Source organism: Hyperolius riggenbachi, chromosome 11 (assembly GCF_040937935.1).
Source record: "Hyperolius riggenbachi isolate aHypRig1 chromosome 11, aHypRig1.pri, whole genome shotgun sequence".
Classification (NCBI taxonomy): Eukaryota; Metazoa; Chordata; class Amphibia; order Anura; family Hyperoliidae; genus Hyperolius; species Hyperolius riggenbachi.
This window is the reverse complement of record NC_090656.1, coordinates 211888888-211909866: the sequence shown is the minus strand read 5'-3', so window position 1 is coordinate 211909866 and position 20979 is coordinate 211888888. Positions and strand designations below refer to the sequence as shown.

Here is a 20979-nt window from a genome sequence, read left to right as displayed (position 1 = left end):
ACCAGTTGCCTGACTCTCCTGCTGATCCTGTGTCTCTAATACTTTTAGCCACAGCCCCAGAACAGGCATGCAGATCAGGTGCTCTGACTGAAGCCAGACTGGATTAGCTGCATGCTTGTTTCAGGTGTGTGATTCAGCCACTACTGCAGCCAAAGAGATCAGCAGGACTGCCAGGCAACTGGTATTGTTTAAAAGGAAACATCCATATCCCTCTCAGTTAAAGAGAATCTGTATTGTTAAAATCGCACAAAAGTAAACATACCAGTGTGTTAGGGGACATCTCCTATTCCCCTCTGTCACAATTTCGCCACTCCCCGCCGCATTAAAAGTAGTCAAAAACAGTTTTAAAAAGTTTGTTTATAAACAAACAAAATGGCCACCAAAACAGGAAGTAGATTGATGTACAATATGTCCACACATAGAAAATACATCCATACACAAGCAGGCTGTATACAGCTTTCCTTTTGAATCTCAAAAGATCATTTGTGTGTTTACCTTCTGTCCCCTTCTTCTCTCATGCACTGAACATTACAGGCTTCCTGCAGACAGCTCTGCCTGTGCCTGTGTTTGTAATTCCTCAGTATGTGTCAGCCAGCTACTTTCACAGCCTAACAGAGGAGGATTTTTATCCAGCTCTCTTCTATCACTGATAAGATAGCAGAGAAGCTGCTGACTTATGTAAATAAAACACACACTGGAGTGTGCATAGAGGAACAGACCAGCACAGAAGAGTTGGCAGCCTTCCAGACACAGGCCGACAAGTCTGACAGGGGAAAGATACATTGATTTATTACAGAGACCGTGATAGTACAAAGTGCTGCAGTGAGCCAGAACAGATTAGAATAGGTTTAGGAACTTGTAGGATGGTAGAAAAAACGTTGTAATTTTTGTTACAGAGTCACTTTAAGGTTCCCCGTTAATCCTGGCAGGTCATCTCTCCAGAATATTTACTTCTACTGTCCAAAGCAATATATATAATACCCAGTCTCTCAGAATGCTCTGGGAAGAGAATTCCACATAACTAAACAGCCTAGGTTAAGCATCACTGGAAGGGCGGGGCTACATAACACTATACAGCAACATATAGCTATAGGAAGGGTTTCTGATGCTGAAACTGCATTCTATTGTATGCCATTACAGGGCCTCTTTAATAACGCATTCTCTTTCTAAAGGAAGTCAGGCACAGTAAAGTTTGTTAGCACCATTTACATAGGTAACAATAACAGCCTTTATGCGGAGATTGAAAGTCATGCCAAGGACTCACCTGGCTGAGAACTATAAGCCTGAACTCATCTTTGGACTTGGAACAAGTCTGGAACAGGTTGACCAGGAACCTGAGCATGGAGGAGCCCGGGCTGTAAGGCATGCGGGGATTTTTCAGCACTCTCCTTTACTGCACAGCCACCCTCCATCCAGCTGCCAGCAGGCCTCACGCTCATCTTTCGCAGCCGCCGGGACCATCCCTGATCCGAGGACCCCACGAGTCTGCGGTCCAGTACCCCCGGGGCTGAGCGCTCACACGCTGAGCTGTCCTCTGACTGTTTCACAAGAGAAAGTCACAGGCACTTCCTGCTCATGGGCAGAAAGTTTTGTACTTCTTATCAGAAAGACTTTGAGCCGCAATATAACCTACAGCCCTACAGTATACGTGACAACAGCTAGCCGGCAATCAATGGAATGCAGTGCTGCGAATGAATGGAATGATTTACAGTGATTGAGCACTACTGCCTGCCTGTGCCCCAAGCTTATACATAAAGTGCCTTTGTTTATCCTGAAGGAGCAGGTCCACATTCAAGGGAAACTAAAGTGAAAGTAATGTGTCCTGTTTAACTTACATGGGGCTTCTTCTAGCCCCCTGTAGTCATCCTGGTCCCTGACCATCGTTCTATTCAGCTGCTGAACCCCTACGAAAGCTGGCCGACTGGGACAGTTGCAGGCTACTGTGAATGGCCGCACACCTCTTAGACTGTGCTCCCGTAGCTGGGAGTGTTCTGCACATGCGCAACAGTAATTTATGAATTGCATGAACTGCGCACATGCAGAACACTCCCCGCCTGATTGAGGAGACGTGCGAATTGGGATCCAGCATATTATAAAAGGAGGTCAAGATGGAAGCCCCATAACTCTCGATTACAGGTGCAATGTGTACCTAAGCCAAAGCTTGGGTACAAAATAATACTAACCTAAGAAGAGAGAAGCCTCTGCTTCCTATAGAGCAGTGGTCCTCAAACTAAGGCCCGCGGGCCGAATTTGGCCCCTGAGGCTTTTTTTTTTTACCGCGCCCCCCCCCCCACACACACACAAAATGTATTATAGACGCAGTCAGCTACATCTTTAAATATTGGTGGTCCGCATATAAAATGAAGCCAGAAAGCAGTAATTCGCTGGTTTCCAATAAAATTCCACATCAGGCGACACTGTTGTCCAATTGGACTGCAGGTTGTCACCTGGGTATGCTTCACTGTCTGGCCCACAAAGACTTCTACATCATTTTATGTATACTCCGGCCCCCCAGCAGTCTGAAGTATGTTGACCCGGCCCTCGACCCAAAACGTTTGGGAACGCCTGCTATAGAGGCTTCTAATGGAATCCTCTGGTCCCCAGATGCCACTCATAGGATCTCTAAAGATTACAGACAAGGGCTTGTCGCTAATCTGATCGGGGCCACGTCTCCTCTTCAAGCACGAGCGCGACAGTACTTTGCGAGCATGGCCGCTCCTGTGTGCAATACACCAGAACTGCTTGTGCACAAGCAGTTCCATGTTACTGCGCAGGCGCAGTCGTGCTCGCGCCAGAAGACTAGCGCTGCCCAGATCAGCTGGAGGGTCCGCGAGCGGCAACGAGGGACTGTAGGACAGTATGGGAAGTCTTATTAGGATCCAGAGACTTGCCACTCCTTAGGCAAGTTTCTGAATCCAATCAGCGGCTTGGGTTCTCTTTAAAGTGAACCAGAGACGAAGCACCCTTGTGTATTTTACCATAGAAATCAGTGGGAACATTAGAGAAAACATTTACCATGCTCTCTGTTCCATCCTCACCGCTAAAAGTGTCTGTTATCTAGCTGAGATAAGAATCCCGGACTGAGCATTGATTCTGGCTTTGCTATAATGACTCAGCTATAATGATTCCTGAGCAAAGCCAGCAGGGGGCAGGCTTGGACTTGAAGACAGCAAAGAACACAGTCTCAGCTATAATTATTCTGTAGCAAAGCCAGACCGACTGCTTAGTCGGGATTCTTATCTTAGAGGTGATAACAGGCAAATTAAACAGAGAACAATGTAACAAAGAGCAGATTAGGTGTTTACTGTCATGTTCCCACTGATTTATAAGGTAAAATACATGAGGTTGCTTCATCTCTGGTTCTCTTTAAGCAGCAGCGTCATCCTACACAAGTCATGCACCCCAAATGTTTAAAGAGAAACTATAAACAAGAGAACTTCATCCCAATCAGTAGCTGATTCCCCCTTTCCCATGACAAATCTATTCCTTTTCTCATAAGGGGATCATAAGGGGGCTCTGTATGGCTGATATTGTGGTGAAACCCCTCCCACAGTGTGATGTCAGGACACTGGTGCTGACAGCACACTGTGAGAGCATTAGTGGGAAATACCAGGTGTTTCCAACTGCCAAAAAAGCAAGCAGCATCTCCTTCCAGTGACATCACCTGCCAGCAGTAAAAATGTCACCATGTGATAAATGTCAATGTAAATCAGGGAGAGGAAAGATTTGCAACGCGCAAACACTGACAATCATTTACACATAATTATTGTAAAAATTAAGTGTTTTTTTTTTTAAAAATTCTTTTCACTGGAGTTCTTCTTTAACTTTAACATCCCTTTTGCATTTAATTTTTGCGTTGTGGTGGGGATGCAACACCCCTGCTGTATCCCACGGCAACAAATTACTAATATATGACCTTGTGGCAGAGTGCTCCGACAGGGTCATATGCATCGTGCGCATCGTTCAGTGACGTACGCTCTACTAGACGGAGTATGTCACCGGGATTCCCGTGTATGCCCGTCATTCCACAACCCCACCAACCGTATGTGTCACCCCTTGACTTACATTATGGCGCCGGAATGGGCGCTTCCAGCACAACGCAGTAAGTGTGCTAGGCCCCATTGCGTCACCCTGCAGTAAAACAGGGTAACATAACACACACTTGCTAAGCAAGTGTAAAAGGGGTCTGAACAAAAAAAAAAAGTGATGGTACGAGGTGGACAGATGACGCACGTTGACAGCCGATTGGCGCACACAGCTGACGTGGGATAAGCTTCCCAGTAAAGAGTCTCCGCTGGCCAGGAAAAGTGGGAGAAACTTGGAGGAGGCTTTGGCAGGAAGATTAGCAGGAAGATTAGCAGAGCGGCTTTGCACGTCCCCCGGCAGCTGCCCGAGTTACTGAACGCTCAGCTCACACTGCTCAGCGTCTGACTTCAAGGCGTAGAAAACATAGGAAGGTGGCAGAGCCATCCCCAGAGAGGGTAACACTAGCCTGTTACTGAGAACAAGTGGGAAACGCCTTCCCAGAAACAGGACCGCCCTGGGCACAAGGGTCCTCCTAATCCTTCCTGTTACAGCACCCAGAGGGGTCAATTCCCACCACACACCAGGGCTGTGGAGTCGGACGACTTATGTACCGACTCCACAGCCCTGCCACACACTGTACAACAATTTTCAATAGATTTCAGCATGAACCTGTCCTCTGCTCCCTATTATGTCAACTCTTTCACCCGGCTGTGCATGGGAGCGATCTGGGCATCACTACTTCAAGCAGAAGTGTCAGCGCAACAGAGCCGGCCATCAAAACAGGGGGAGCTATACGTTTAAGAACCCCATACTATAATTTAGTATTTATATAGCACTGACATCTTCTGCAGCGCTGTACAGACTATATAGTCTAGTCACTCAACTGTCCCTCAGATGGGCTCACAATCTAATCCCTACTATAATCATATGCCTATGTATGTATGGTGTATATCGTAGTCTATGGCAAATTTAGGGAGAAGCAAATTAACTTATCTGTACGTTTTTGTGATGTGGACTCAGACACAGAGAGAATATACATACTCCATTGCAGGTAGTGCCCTGGCTGAGATCTGAACCAGGGACCAAGCACTGCAAGGCGAGAGTGCTAACCACTACACCACCGTATATACATTGGCATGCATAGTTTAACAATTATGGAGTCAGCTCAGGTGTCCTTTAAAAGATACCCCAAGGTGGGGGGGTTAAAATGATTTCAGAACAAAAGATCGCAGGAGCGCGCACCTTCCGTCACAGGGTTTATTTCCACTGAAGTGACAGTCTTAAAGTACAATCCATTGCTGCATGTGTATCCATTTGTGCAAACAAGATAGGATCTCACCTATCCGTAGTGTGGTTGGTCCTCAGGTGGGAGGTGGGAACAGAAGGTGGCCAGCGATGGCCGTTTCGCATCTACAGACGCTTGGTCACGCTGCGTACCACAATCCTATCTTGTTTGCACAAATATTGCATGGCTTTTGCACTGACACATGCAGCAATGGATTGTACTTTAAGACTGTCCCTTCAGTGGAAATAAACCCTGTGACGGAAGGTGCGCGCTCCTGCGATCTTTTGTTCTGATTGAACTGTTTCTTCCAGTATGTTATGCGGAGCACACGTCTATGACAGTGGATATTTGAAAGGTGCAGCCAGTTGGTCAGAGAGTGATTTTGCCCATGTGTCTTCTGCCTTAGCTCAGTGTTCTCCCCAGGCTCTTTTAGCCGGGTGCTGCACCCGGCTAGTTTTGGTGACCACCCGGCTTTCATCAGCTCACCTCCTCCTATGATGTAAGTAGAGTTGCTCACAGAAGCACCGGCCCTGCATTCTCTCATCTCACTCCACCCGGCTACTTTTTCATGCCACCCGGCTGGAAATAATTTCTGGGGAGATCACTGTAGCTCACCAATAGGGGATGTGCCACACTATTGTACTTCGCAGTACACAGTTAAAATGATTTACCTGGGGCTTCTTTCAGCTCCTCCCAGTTTCTCGGGCCCCTCCCGAAACCCCGAAGTGTGCCGCTGCCCCCTCAGGAAGATCCACAACTGGTTTGGGCTACTACACATGCTATCCTGTCAGTGTGCCTCCTCAATTGTGCTCCCTTAGCTAGGAGTGTTCTGCACATGCGCAGTTCACAGAGACTTAGGCTATGTTCACATTATAAGCGCAAGCACTGAGCATTTTTGTGCGCAATGAAGGGGCTGTTAGGACTCAGAGGAGCCCCCTTCAGGATTTCTTTAAGCCTTGCAGATACAGTATACTTCTGGTGCTCCCTCCAGGTACTAAAAAATGCAAAAGGCTCGACTGTCAGGGCTGGAACCCACAGGAGCGCTTTTGGCAGCGTTTTGGCAGCACTGCGATACGCTAGCAGTTTGCCAAAACGCTGGGCTAATGTTAATGGATGGGGCAACTTCCACAGGAGCGTTTGCGTTTCTCAGAAACGCAAACGCAGGACATGCAGCATTTTGGGAGCGTTAGCGCTTCAATGTAAAGTATTGAACCGCTAGCGGAAACGCTCAGCAAAACCTAAACTGAGCTGTTTTGCTAGCGTTTTGCGGTTCAGCACACTGTAACAAAATGAAAAATAATTCACAGGACCAATCAGGATAAAAACGCAAAACGCTAGGCACCCGCTGGGGAAAAAAATACAATGTTGCAAAACACGACCAAAAACGCGCATGAATCCGCTTGCAAACCGCTCAGACAAAACGCTAGCGGTTGCGTTTTGCGTTTGCGGTTTTCAGTGGGTTCCAGGCCTCACTTAGTGAACTGTCACAGCACATTATTAACTGCTTTCGGACTTGGTAACCGAAATCTACGCCGTGTGTGGGACCCGTTATCTCTGCCAGGGCATAGATTTCGATTACCGCAAGCTAACGCCGATCGCGGCGCTCTCCTGACGCTGCATCTTACTCGCTCTGCTGTCGGTATGACAGCAGAGCTCTGTGAGCCCGTTAGAACAGGATTTCATTGGCTCCTGAACCTGTGATCACTGAGATTGGCTGTGATTGACTCACAGTGATCACAGGGTCAGGAGAAAATGAAATTGGGCACCTGCCCTGCTTACAGAGCTCTGCTGTCATACTGACAGCAGAGCGAGTCAACTGCAGCGGCAGGAGAGTGGCGTGAACTGCGAGAGACGGGTCTGTGAGCCCCGTTTTTTTAACCAGAAAGTCTCTGGTCCTTAAAGATAGCCTGAGGTGGGCTCAAAAAAAATAATAATAATTAGGCTACCTGATTCATTGGGGGGGGGGCATGCTGCAGATTGTCGCACGGCCGCAACCGCCCGCAGCCGCGTCCCATCTCCTCAATACATTTCCGCATCGTTAGATGCGTAAGTGATGCGGCCGGCGATGGAAGTGATGCGATGCTGCTACGTAGCCGCATTCGCATCACTTTGTAATGGAAACCTGCCCTAATAGGGAATTCGCATGCGGTATTGGTATGCGAATTTACATGCAAATTTGCATACGATTTCGCATGGAATCAATGGGAAAAAAGCACACAGGCACTGCCATGGTTAAATTCGCATACATTGTCATCCATGCGAAATCATATGCGAATTCGCATGAAAATTTGCATATAACCGCATGCGAAATTCGCATGTGAATTTTTACCGCGGCGATTCCCACCGCACAAGTGGAAGCGGGCCCTAACAGTTAATATATTTTAGCTTATGGGACAGTGAAAGACTGTGTCAAATGAGGCAGTACATCATTGAACATCCTTCTCTTGCTGAAAGGTAGAAAATAGAAACTGCACGATTCTAAAAAAAAAAAAAATAATAATTTTCTAGATTTGGAGGATAGATGCAATTGTTTATCTCATCAGATTATTTTCACCTTGAGTTTCCTTTAACGTCCTCAAAGAGTTAAAATGCTACTTGCATGGGAGATGCTGAAGTACAACAATGAAACAGTCATGCTAATAGGCGATGACCAGCAGCCTCCAAGGCATTCTGTGCAGAAACTTGAACTTGGCCATAGAGTCAGGTCTGGAACGCCCCCGGCCACAGACGGGAGCAGACTGCCGGGTGATGGGTGGGCGGCCTCCTGTGCAGGTGTCACATGAGAGGAGGAGATAATCCCAGGGCCTGCACACTAAGACGTATTACAGTGCTAATACCGCACTTCACCGCTTAATATGCCTAATGAACTCAGGCGTTCACCAACACTCTCACACTGGCCTGATTGAAGAGGCAATTCCTGAATTAAAAAGGAGAAAGCTACACCGGGGGCTGGTTGACGAGTGAGAAGTTCATCAAAAGGAACCAGAGGTGACCAGGATATGGAGGCTTTCATATTTATTTCCTTTTAAACAATGTCAGTTACCTGGCAGTCCTGAGCATCTTTTGGTCAGTAGTGTCTGAATCACACACCTGGAACAAGCATGCAGCTAAGTCTAGTCAGACTTTTGTCAGAAACATCTGATCTGCTGCATGGTTGTTCAGTGTCTATGGCTAAAAAGTATTAGAGGCAGAGGATCAGCAGGAAAGCAAGGCAATGTGCTTTGGTTAAAAGGAAATAAATATGGCAGCCTCCTTATCACTTTCACCTTGGGTTCCCTTTAAAACATTAGGGGTTAAATATGTAAAAATTTCAGAACGTGGGCCAAGGAGGCAGATTGGGACCTAAATAACAGATAGTTACCTAGGAAGAGGGACCCACAATCCTCTAAGGCCTCGTTCACATCAGGGCCGTTTCTGTGCGCTATTCACAGCGCACTGCCCTGTGCGATCAGCAAGGTATTTATTTTCCCATGTAACTAAATGTAGCTAGTTCACATCTATGCGCTGAGCAGCGTAACAAAAACATAGTGTTGCATGCATTCCTGTGCGCTGAGCTGGAAAGCGCACATCAATGCAAGTGAATGGGTGCGCTTTTTTAGCGCATGGAAGCGCATGCGTTTTTTACCCCTAATTGGAGAAAAAAATACATTTACATAGAAAAACAAAGTTTTATTGACAACTGCTACAATAAGCAAAACGTGCTTTAAAGAAGCGCAGCGGAACGCACAGAAATGCACGCTAAAGTGTGCACAGGCGCATGTGTTTTCTACCACGTGCTTTCACACGTTTTTCAGCGCAGCAGATGTGAACGAGGCCTAAGGCCTTGTTCACATCTAAAATCGAAATCGCTGATGCCAGCATTTTGCGATTTTGTGGGTGATATTTTTTAGCACCTCCCGGTGCTTACCTGAGCGGTAGGTTTTTTTTGTTTTTGTTTTTTTTACAGTGCTTTTCTAAGCCCTTTTGCAGTGCGATTTGTTTTTTTCACTTCCTGACGTCAGTCAGGAAGTGAACTCTTTGATCCGGAAAAGAATACATACAATGTATTCATTCTTAAAAGCGCTCGGGAAATCACTATGCAAAGCGCTTTTTCAAGCGTTTTGCGATTTCCCTATAGCTTCCGTGCTACTGAGTGATGCATCCTGCGCAGTGCGGCCATACTAGCTCACATACAGGAATGCGGCCACAAACTTCCAGAGGGTCCCAGCGCTGGATCGGTGGTCTCAAGGAGGACATAGTAAGTATGTGACTCTCTCTGCTTCTAAAGCCACAGGTTTGCTTTTCACAAATGCCTCGAAGATCTCAGACTGGATAGTTACATTGACTTTGTTGCTGGAGTCTAGATGCTTATTTGCACAACCAAACACACCGTGTCACAACACCCCAGTCCCTGCTCTGCATGACACGGCAGAAACATAGATCTCAGGAGCCAACACACATAACAGCCTACAGGCCAAAGGGAAGCACCAACGCACATAACAGCCAACATGCTAAAAGGAAACACCAACGGACATAACAGCCTACCGGCCAAAGGGAAGCACTGACGCACATAACTGCCTACAGGCTAAAGGGAAGCACCAACGCACATAACTGCCTACAGGCCAAAGGGAAGCACCAATGCACATAACAGCCTACAGGCCAAAGGGAAGCACCAATGCACATAACAGCCTACCGGCCAAAGGGAAGCACCAACGCACATAACTGCCTACAGGCTAAAGGGAAGCACCAACGCACATAACTGCCTACAGGCCAAAGGGAAGCACCAACACACATAACAGCCTACAGGCTAAAGGGAAGCACCAACGCACATAGCCTACAGGCCAAAGGGAAGCACCAACACACATAGCAGCCTACAGACAAAAGGGAAGCACCAACACACATAACAGCCTACAGGCCAAAGGGAAGCACCAACACACATAGCCTACAGGCCAAAGGGAAGCACCAACACACATAACAGCCTACAGGCCAAAGGGAAGCACCAACACACATAACAGCCTACCGGCTAAAGGGAAGCACCAACGCACATAACTGCCTACAGGCCAAAGGGAAGCACCAACGCACATAACAGCCTACAGGCCAAAGGGAAGCACCAACACACATAACAGCCTACAGGCCAAAGGGAAGCACCAACGCACATAACAGCCTACAGGCCAAAGGGAAGCACCAACACACATAACAGCCTACAGGCCAAAGGGAAGCACCAACGCACATAACAGCCTACAGGCCAAAGGGAAGCACCAACACACATAATAGCCAACTTGATAAAGGGAAGCACCAACGCACATAACTGCCTACAGGCCAAAGGGAAGCACCAACACACAACAGCCTATAGGCCAAAGGGAAGAAGCAACACACATAACAGCCTACAGGCTAAAAGGGAAACACCAACGCACATAACTGCCTACAGGCTAAAGGGAAACACCAACGCACATAACAGCCTACAGGCCAAAGGGAAGCCCCAACACACATAACAGCCTACAGGCTAAAGGGAAACACCAACACACATAACAGCCTACAGGCCAAAGGGAAGCACCAACGCACATAACAGCCTACCGGCCAAAGGGAAGCACCAACGCACATAACAGCCTACCGGCCAAAGGGAAGCACTGACGCACATAACTGCCTACAGGCTAAAGGGAAGCACCAACGCACATAACTGCCTACAGGCAAAAGGGAAGCACAAACGCACATAACAGCCTACAGGCCAAAGGGAAGCACCAACGCACATAACAGCCTACAGGCCAAAGGGAAGCAACAACGCACATAACAGCCTACAGGCCAAAGGGAAACACCAACACACATAACAGCCAACATGATAAAGGGAAGCACCAACACACAACAGCCTACAGGCCAAAGGGAAGCACCAACGCACATAACAGCCTACAGGCCAAAGGGAAGAAGCAACACACAACAGCCTACAAGCTAAAAAGGGAAACACCAACACCCATAACAGCCTACAGGCCAAAGGGAAGAAGCAACACACATAACAGCCCACAGGCTAAAGGGAAACACCATCACACATAACAGCAACAGGCTAAAGGGACATACCAATGCACATTACAGGCTAAAGGGAAGCATCAATGCACATAACAGCCTACATGCTAAAGGGAAGCACCAACACACAACAGCCTACAGGCTAAAGGGAAGCATCAATGCACATAACAGCCTACATGCTAAAGGGAAACAGCATGACTGTTAATAAAATGCAATCCTTTCTCTAAACGACAAGGAGAAAAACACAGCCCTAGCTGGCTCACATTGCTTTTATCTGCATATAAAAACACAGCTACGCTGTAGTGTATGAGTAAACCCTTCACGGACGCCCGGTAACAGTTCAGCCGTATGTGGAAAAGGCCCTCAGAGCATTTATTGTAAACTAAATCGGAGTTTACCTTTAACACTCATATAGACTTCAGAGTTCTGCTGGCTAAAACTATGGCCTATTGTTTTTCTCCACAATCTGCCGATGGCCAGTAACAGTTATACAAGCCACAAGCGAGATGAAACTCGACCAAGCCGCCGGTAACAAATGCCTAAGCCAAGTATCTAGCAAGTGTAGAGCAGCCCATAATGCCTTGGCCAGCGATCACCTCGATGGATCGACTCAGCAAAGCCCTGACTGAGAGCGCAGTTGTCCATACTCACCTTGCCCGCATCATGTGGCTCATGCACCCCTCCGCATAGCAACAGAATTCATCACTAGCCTGTAGGCTAGCGACACATCTGTACAGCTTTATCCCTGCAATGTCGCCCGAGGGATCGGGTCCTGATTCCTGCCAGGTGATAGTCCTTGTATGTGTTCACAAGGCTTCACAGCCAGGGGTGGTGGTAGTTTAATCGATTCTGAGGCCTGGGACCCACTACGGGCGCTATGGTCGCCTGTCCACAGCCACGACTCCAGGCCTGCTCCTGTGTCTGGTGTCACCATGAGCCTCTGTACCACGTGACAGCAGCAAAGAGGAGGCGAGGATTCACGCTGCTGAGACAAGCGAGCCTTCAACATTGCACATTAGCGCGGGGTGGCTGGCGACCAGGGCTGTGGAGTCGAAGTCGAGGAGTCGGAGCAATTTTGTGCACTTAGAGTCGGACGTTTCAATAAACTGAGGAGTCTGGTGATTTTTGAACCAAATCCATTGCCTTTATAAAAATTAGACTAAGGAGTCGAGGAGGTTTCATAAACTGAGTCGTCGGATAATTTTTGTACCGACTCCACAGCCCTGCTGTCAACACTGGTTAGGGTTCCATCGGTCCACAGGAAGTCAAACAGAGCTAAAGCCATATATGGGCCACGTGACAGTGGCCTGCTCAGCGCGGTCACAGCAGTTGTGGTGGGGAGAGACAGCTCCTTCCTGGACCTATCACTGCTATGTTTTCATATATGGGCGCACCACGTGACAGTGGCCTGCTCAGCACTGTCACAGCAGTTGTGGTGGGGAGAGACAGCTCCTTCCTAGACCTGTCACAGCTATGTTTCCATATATGGGCGCACCATGTGACAGTGGCCTGCTCAGCACGGTCACAGCAGTTGTGGTGGGGAGAGACAGCTCCTTCCTGGACCTATCACTGCTATGTTTCCATATATGGGCGCACCATGTGACAGTGGCCTGCTCAGCACGGTCACAGCAGTTGTGGTGGGGAGAGACAGCTCCTTCCTGGACCTATCACTGCTATGTTTTCATATATGGGCGCACCACGTGACAGTGGCCTGCTCAGCACTTGCGGAGAGACAGCTCCTTCCTGGACCTGTCACAGCTATGTTTGGAGAAGCGGCTGACATGACAGCTGTCTGCAACACATGGAGTCCTGCCAGGTGGACGGAGGACGCACTGCCAACACATGCACAGTGCCCATACCATGGAGAGAATTCTCCACAGACCAGGAGGGGAACAAAGACGCTACTCAGTAAGCTGACTAATAATTAGGTAAATGACAAAAGCGCTCTGAACCAGTACAGACATTGCAGATTTGTCTGCCATGAAGACACATATAGCCAGACAGACATCAGTGCTGGTGGAGACTTAGGAATAATTGATGTCAGCTTTGCAGTTTTATGCTGGGAACACACAATGCAATTTCCTGCCTGATCAGCTGGTAATCTGACAGGAAGTTGTATCCTGTGCACATGTCCAAATCGATTTTCCAATTATAACTTCACAAAATTCCTTTATTGATCAGAAACAGGACAGACAGGTTGAAAATAATTGTCCGATTCCCATCGATTGGAATGGACGTTGCATTGTGCTTTACCAGCATAAAGAGAACCTGAAGTGAGATTCATATGGAGGCTGCCAAATTTTTTTTTTTTTAAACACCACCTGTTGCCTGGCATCCTGCTGATCTCTTTGGCTGCAGTAATGTCTGAATCGCGCCTCTGAAACAAGCATGCAGCTAATCCAGTCAGAAACCTCTGATTTGCTGCATGCCTGTTCAGGGTCTATGGCTAAAAGAAATAGAAACTTAAATGGGCACTATGGCGAAAAATTTTAAAATTTAAAAAATACATTTTTTCCAGAGTAAAAATGAGCCATAAATTACTTTTCTCCTATGTTGCTGTCACTTACAGTAGGTAATAGAAATCTGACAGAAACTACAGGTTTTGGACTAGTCCATCTCTTCAAGGGGGATTCTTAGGGATTTATTTATTTTCAAAAACACTTAGTGAATGGCAGTTGCTTTGTCCAACTGCCAAAAAACTGTGTAACGAGCAGGGAGGCTGGCCAGCATCATTGTTTAAATCCTTTTTAAGGAATATCTTTATAAAGAATAAAAGCCTTGCTGAGAATCCCCTATAAAGAGATGGACTAATCCAAAACCTGTCGATAATTTCAGATTTCTACTACCTACTGTAAGTGACAGCAACATAGGAGAAAAGTAATTTATGGCTCATTTTACTCTGGAATAAACATACTTCTTATTTGTCTATGTTTGCACATATTTTACATTTTTAAATTTTCACCATATTGCCCCTTTAAAGAGAATCTGTACTGTAAAATTCTTACAATAAAAAGCATACCATTCTATTCATTATGTTCTCCTGGACCCCTCTGTGCTGTTTCTGCCACTCCCTGCTGTGATCCTGGCTTGTAATTGCCAGTTTTATGCAGTGTTTACAAACAAAAGACATGGCTGCTAACAGCATGTGATAGGCTGAGTAGCTCAGTGTGTGAGTCATACAGAGCTTGGAGGGGGCCTAGCTTCTATCCAATCATAAGCAGCACAGCACATCCCAGCTTGACTGTCTCAACCCGACAGACGAGAGAATATTAGATTATTTAACAGAGATAACACAGCCACTGTGCAACTAGGAAAGGCTGCAGTAAGACAGAGCACATTAGAACAGCTATAGGAACTTATAGGATAAAGAGACTCTGTAGCAAAATTTTGAGACTTATTTCTTCTAAGCTCAGCAGTCTAGCCAGGCAATCTGCAATGTTTACAAGGAATAAATATGTCAGCCTCTATATTCCTCTCACTTCAGGTGTGCTTTCAGTAAATAAAAAGCTGTGTGGAACTACAAGTCGAGATTCTTATCATCCCTACTGGATACTGAAACCATCATATTATATAAACAGCGGTTCTTGAAAAGTCAAGCGTGAGGGGATTCCGGGCTATTGCTGCACTATTAAATGTGCCAGTCATACTCCTGGGTACATGGAAAACAGATCAGATTACGCTGCATGATTCCTCTTCTGGAGATGGAGAAGCATGTGACTGATCAGATGACAGGTTTCAAAACCTCTGAATGGCTGGCTGATTAAAGCTTACCAGAGGCAGAGTAAAACAACAACAACAAAAAGCTGACGTGTATGAGCGGCTCCGGACTCGCATGCTATAGTCAAAATAAAATCGTGCTGCAGTTCTCCCTCCGTCCTCTGGGTGGCGCTGTAGTCCTGTAGTGAGATCGCTGTCTCATCATGACTACATCATGACTACAAACGGTGACCTCACCCGAAGAATGCAGAAATTTGAAGGGCAGGAAGGAGAATGGATGCCGGCATCTGGATCCCGGGGAAGATGAGTGAAAACGCCTGCTCCGTGTTATGCTCTGCACAAGGCTCCCGGCGGCTACCACGATTCATGCTCGGGGTTAACGCTCCTTGCTTGTTTGTTCCACCCCGAGCCTGACTTGTGATAAACGCCAATAAGGTTAAGGACGTATTAAAACACAAGGAAAAACACCCATGAAAAATAAAAATTTATCTGGCACTTTAAAAACAAACCTGTGAAGGGGAACAGGGGTGTTAAGTTTGGATACTTACCTTAGTAACAGGAAGTGGGGATCCCGAATACTCTACTACTCTTCGAGCCCTCTGTCCCTACCCAGGACACCTTTCTTCTGGCCACTCTCCTGATTGTGAACAAGCGCATCCATAATGGGCATGCATCAGTAAGGTCCACGCCAAGACACAGAACATTTATATTGAGCTTTTCTCCTGGCTCCAGAGCTGCAGCCGCTAGGGCGCACTCTCTAGGCAGTAGCAGTGTTAGGGAGTTTTACCCAAGGTCTCCTTACTGAATAGGTGCTGGCAGAAGTAAGCGCTCACACACAGACGGAAAAAAGCCCTGCACAAGTATTTGCTGGGCATGCGTGGACCTTACTCACATGTGCCCAGTATGTAGAGCTCGATCAGGGCCACGAAAAAACATGTTCGCCAAGCTTTTGTCAAATATGTTTAGAGGCCCCCAGTGCTGGAATGCTGAGGTAACCTAATATTTGTCTTATTTTCACTTTTTACTGAGTTGAGTTTTTAAAAAGGAAAAAGTGCTCTAAATGTGTACTTACCTCAATAAAGTGAAGCCTCAACATAACCCAGAGGCTTCCACCGTACCCCACGCCCCCACTGATCCAGCAGGGGTGCCACCTAATCCCATTGATTGACAAGGTCTTATTGAGGAGTGCTCGGACCTGCTCCTGTCCATGAATGCTACTGCGTGTTAGCATACCGCTGCTGCCTCGGTGGAAAACCAGAGCCCGAGCAGCTTTTTCAGTAATGGGAGCGTGGTCTTGAGCTTCCAGAGAGTGGCGGTGTAATGCCTGATTGCGCTGCCAGGAAGCTCCCTTCCACACTGAGTAGCACGCATGCTCAGTGTTTAGTTAATTATGCTGCTGATGGTAAAATAATAAATATCTCCGCTTCCACATATCATACACTCCCCAAATTTTCAGGGTAGGGAGGGGACCCCCCAAACGACCTATAAGCCCCAGAGTTCCGCTGGTTCAGGAGATAGATTACAGAAACCTATCTCGGGAATCAGTGGGGCTCGGGGGCTGCAATATGGCATAGAGGTAGTCCGGGGGTTCCCCTCCCTACCCTGAAAATTTGGGAAGTGTAGGATGTAAGGAAGCGGAGATATTTAGTATTTTACCATCAGCAGCATTATTAAATAGGAACTGTGGCCGCACAGTCTCCTACTGCGCATGTGGGGCAGCGCAAATTAACAGGCAGCGTAATCAGACACCACACCGGCATCCAACGTTGCTCTGGAGGAGGAAGTGGAAGCCTCTGGAAGATCCAGAAGCTTCCCTCTACAGAGATAAGCATCTGATTTTTTTTTCTCCTTAAAAAAAAAAAAAAAAAAACACAGGTTTGCTTTAGGCCAGTTTTAAACCTGGTCATTGTGTTGCAGTGTGGCGCTTCGTCCTCATCATAGCACAGAAAACGTGCACCGACAGGGTCATATGCATAGCGCCCCAACCCCCCCCCCCCCCCCCCGCAATGTACTTCCTGCTGGACATGAGGTACATCACTAGGAATCATGGTTCTCCCAGATGTATTCAGGTCATGCCGCACATGCACGTTGCACTGCCGCTGGCAACTTCACTACTTCTACCGCAGAAGTCCGACGGCACCACGCTGTTGACTTTGCAGCACCTCAGTGGCCAATCAGGAACATCCGACACAACCCAACTTTACTTGCTAAGTGTGCTAGGTCCCATTGCCTTGCATTGCCGTTGCGTTATCCTGCAAAACGGTAACGTAGAGCACTTGCAAGGTAAGTGTAAACGTGGCCTGAATCTTTCCACATTGATTTAAAAAAAATGGTTTGGCTTTTATTCAAGGTTCAGGACAAAAAAACAAAAACGATGCTTTACCGATGGCTTGTTATGAATCAAGTAATTTTATTTATTGCACATTAGCCGACATGCTTATAATAATAATAATAAATAAAAAAAATAAAAAACTTGTACATGTATAGAAGGCTCTCCCGATCAGAGGGAACATGGTGACTGATGAAAGAGGACAGTTTTCAGCGAGGGACAGGGGCCGGTATCTGCCCAGACATTCCTTACTTTTTAGAGCGATCGGCACACAGGAGCAGGTGACACAGTGCATATATTTAGCCAGTCACACTGTGGCCAAAAGCAAGACGTCACAGCTAAACAGTACAGCACTCATCACAGGAGCTCTCTGCAGCAACCACAAGGGAGATGATTTCAATCAAATGTGTCAAAAGTACTGCTTACTGTGTTGTGAGCATAATGTGACATTGAGGACATGCTTGCCATCTGTTTTCTTATTTGTGGTCAGCACATGTTCTAATTCAAGTTCTCAGTCTCCTACGGAGTAACAGGAAGTCCATGGCTGTGCCCTGCATTTTATTTCCTCACAATCGGGTTGATGCACTAACCGCCGGTAATAAATGCCATGCGCAAGCCGGCCGCGCACAGCAATAGCACCGTAAGGGCTCATTCACACCACAGAACGCATGCACAAATGTGATTGCATGCATTCCCATCACACGGAATGCACTTTGTTTTCCCTGGAATTTCGCTCCGTTGTAATAGCTACAACAATAATATTTCACAAGCGCTTTTCTCCCATAGGACTCAAAGCGCTTAGGCTCTCTCAGATTCAGTAATTGGCTGTAGGATGAAGTAGCAACAACAAAAATTATATTCCTGCAAATGCCAAACTGAACAGGTGAGTTTTCAGTCTGGCTTTAAACACCACCAGAGATGGAGCTGTCCTGATCTGCTGAGGTAAGGTGTTCCATAATGTAAGAGCGGCATGTTCTCCCCTTCCTTATTTACAGAAGTCACAGACGCTATTTTCACACCTTCCCTTTAAAAAAAAAGCTCTTTGAAGAAATTGTCCTAAGAACACACACACACACACATATATACACACACACACACACACACACACACACACACACACACACACACACACACACACTATATTGCTTATTTCTTGCAAATGAGTGCAATACAACAGTTACTAAATCCGTAGCTGTCTGAAATCTCTGTAGACTAGCTGGACCACAGGCCTGCTGAAGAAGGCTAATAAAACTTAAATGCTTAACTTTAAATGTGAAATAAAAAAAGGTAAAATAGAAGTTTATTTTAATAATGAGACATATTGTTGGCATGCATTTTTCATGTGCTATTGAGGTGTCCTGGGTGCTAAAAATGGTGCTCGGTTCACTATCAGTCAAACATGAGTACTGCATGCAGGCTAAAAGGCAGAGGATCAGCAGCACAGCCAGGCTATCTGCACAATATGGCAGCCTCCATTTTACTCTCACTTCAGTTGTCCATTTAAGGACAACTGTAACAAGAGGGATATGGAGGCTGCCATATTTATTTCCTTTAAACCACTTAAAGAGACTCTGTAACATCATAAACCTCCCCTGGGGGGTACTCACCTTGGGTGGGGGAAGCCTCCGGATCCTAATGAGGCTTCCCACGCCGTCCTCTGTCCCACGGGGGTCTCACTGCAGCCCTCCGAACAGCCGGCGACTGTGCCGACTGTCAGTTCAATATTTACCTTTGCAGGCTCCAGCAGGTGGCGCTGTGGCGACTTTCGGCACGGAAATAGACGGAAATACCAGATCTCCGTCGGGTCCGCTCTACTGCGCAGGCGCCGGAAACTTGCGCCTGCGCAGTAGAGCAGACCCGACGGCGATCGGGTATTTCCGCCTACTTCGGAGCCGTCAGCCCTCAGAGCGCCTGCGCAGGAGCCAGGAAGGTAAATATTACGTCACCGCTGCACGGAGGGCTGCAGCGAGACCCCTGACGGATGGAGGACGGCGTGGGAAGCCTCATTAGGATCCGGAGGCTTCCCCCACCCGAGGTGAGTACCCCCCAGGGGCCGTTTTGTCGTTACAGTTCCTCTTTAATGACATGCTGACTTATAAAAAATGTCCTGCTAGAGCAGGCATGGGCAAACTTGGCCCTCCAGCATTGCAGGAGTCTGACAACCACAGTCATGACTCATAAAGGCAAATGCATTGTCGGACTTGTAGTTCCGTAACAGCTGGAGGGCTGAGTTTGCCCTTGCCTGTGCTAGAGCCTCTTAACGGCTCCAGGAAGTCAGACAGATCTGTTGCCGCTGTGCGCGCTCCAGAGGGTACACGTGCACGCTCCTGCGCGTGCATCCCCGTGCACGTGAAAATTGTGAACAAAAACCCCACCAAAAACAAATAAAATACACCTTTATTTCCAAATGGTATACTGTCACCATACTTTGTACTAGGGACATAATTAAAATCTTGTGATAACCTGGACAAATAGGCAGATAAAATGTGTGGGTTTTATGTACAGTAGCAGTGTTTATATTAAAACCATAGGGGATGAAATTGGAGAAGTAGTGTATTTTTTCATTTTTTCCTTGTATTTCCCTTTAGGCTACTTACACACCAGGACGTTGCGTGCCCCTAACGCAACGCCTGGTGGTGTTGGAGCAGGACGCTACCAAGAGCCGCGTTACAAGCAGCTCTTGGTGCGCCTGCTCTGTCGGAGGAACTGCAGAGACCACGTGAGCGGAGCTCTCCGCATCACGTGGTCCCGCCAGCCAATCCGCGGCCGCTCCAGGATGTAAACACTGCAAGTGCAGTGAAGAATAAGTAGCCATGTGCCTGGCTACGTAGCGGCCTCTCCCCGCCCATAAAATGAAAAAAAAAAACTACTGAGCATGTGCAAACAGTCTAACGCGGCTTAGCCACGTGTAAAGTAATGCATGCAGTGCATTATGTAGACGTGCTGTGTTACAATGTAACGCAACGTGGGCACTGTGAACAGCCCATTGATTTTTCATTGCTATGCGTTGGGGTGCGTTACAGGCTGCTCTAACATGCGCCTGTAACATCCCACTGTGAAAGCAGCCTTAAAGAGACACTGAAGCGAAAAAAAAAATATGATATAATGAATTGGTTGTGCACTATGAATAATTACTAGAAGATTAGCAGCAAAGAAAATATTCTCATATTTTTATTTTCAGGTATATAGTGTTTTTTCTAACATTGCATCATTCACTAATATGTGAAGATTACACAACACTCTGCATTCAAAATGATTCTTTCAGAGCAGTCTGTGAACTAATGACCTCTCCTCTGGCAGAGAAAAAGAAAACAGTTGAGATAATAAAAGTCAGAAGACAGCCCTCTCCACGACTTTCAAAGTCGTAGGAGCTGTTAGGTATAGGGTCTCAGAGAAAATAAACACATATATCAGTAGCTAAAGATTGGCTGTACTTACATTACATATGCATTTCACTGTCCACGTTTGGATTTCACAGAATTTGTATATAGTATATGCAGGGATAGATGCTCCTGACAGCTCATGGCAGGCTCCATGTTTGTGAAGCCAAATGTGTCGTCATGTCCTGCCTGCTTCTGATCACAGATACACTCGTTCTTGAACAACACGGTGTGCAGTGAATATTAAT

General features: G+C 46.9%; 1 protein-coding gene across 4 annotated transcripts in view; it reads right to left on the bottom strand.

Annotated features, from left to right (window-relative positions):
• Positions 1 to 20979, bottom strand: part of USP47 (ubiquitin specific peptidase 47) — a 154073-nt gene that overhangs the window by 113807 nt on the left and 19287 nt on the right. For 2 of the 4 annotated variants that reach the window (XM_068260689.1, XM_068260691.1), the window contains exon 1: positions 1265 to 1495. The exons of the other annotated variants lie outside the window; for them this stretch is intronic. In XM_068260689.1, the coding sequence (XP_068116790.1) occupies positions 1265 to 1366 (102 nt within the window). In that variant the 5' untranslated portion in view covers positions 1367 to 1495. Of the gene's footprint in view, positions 1 to 1264; positions 1496 to 20979 lie in introns of those variants that run through there. 4 annotated transcript variants of the gene reach the window in all.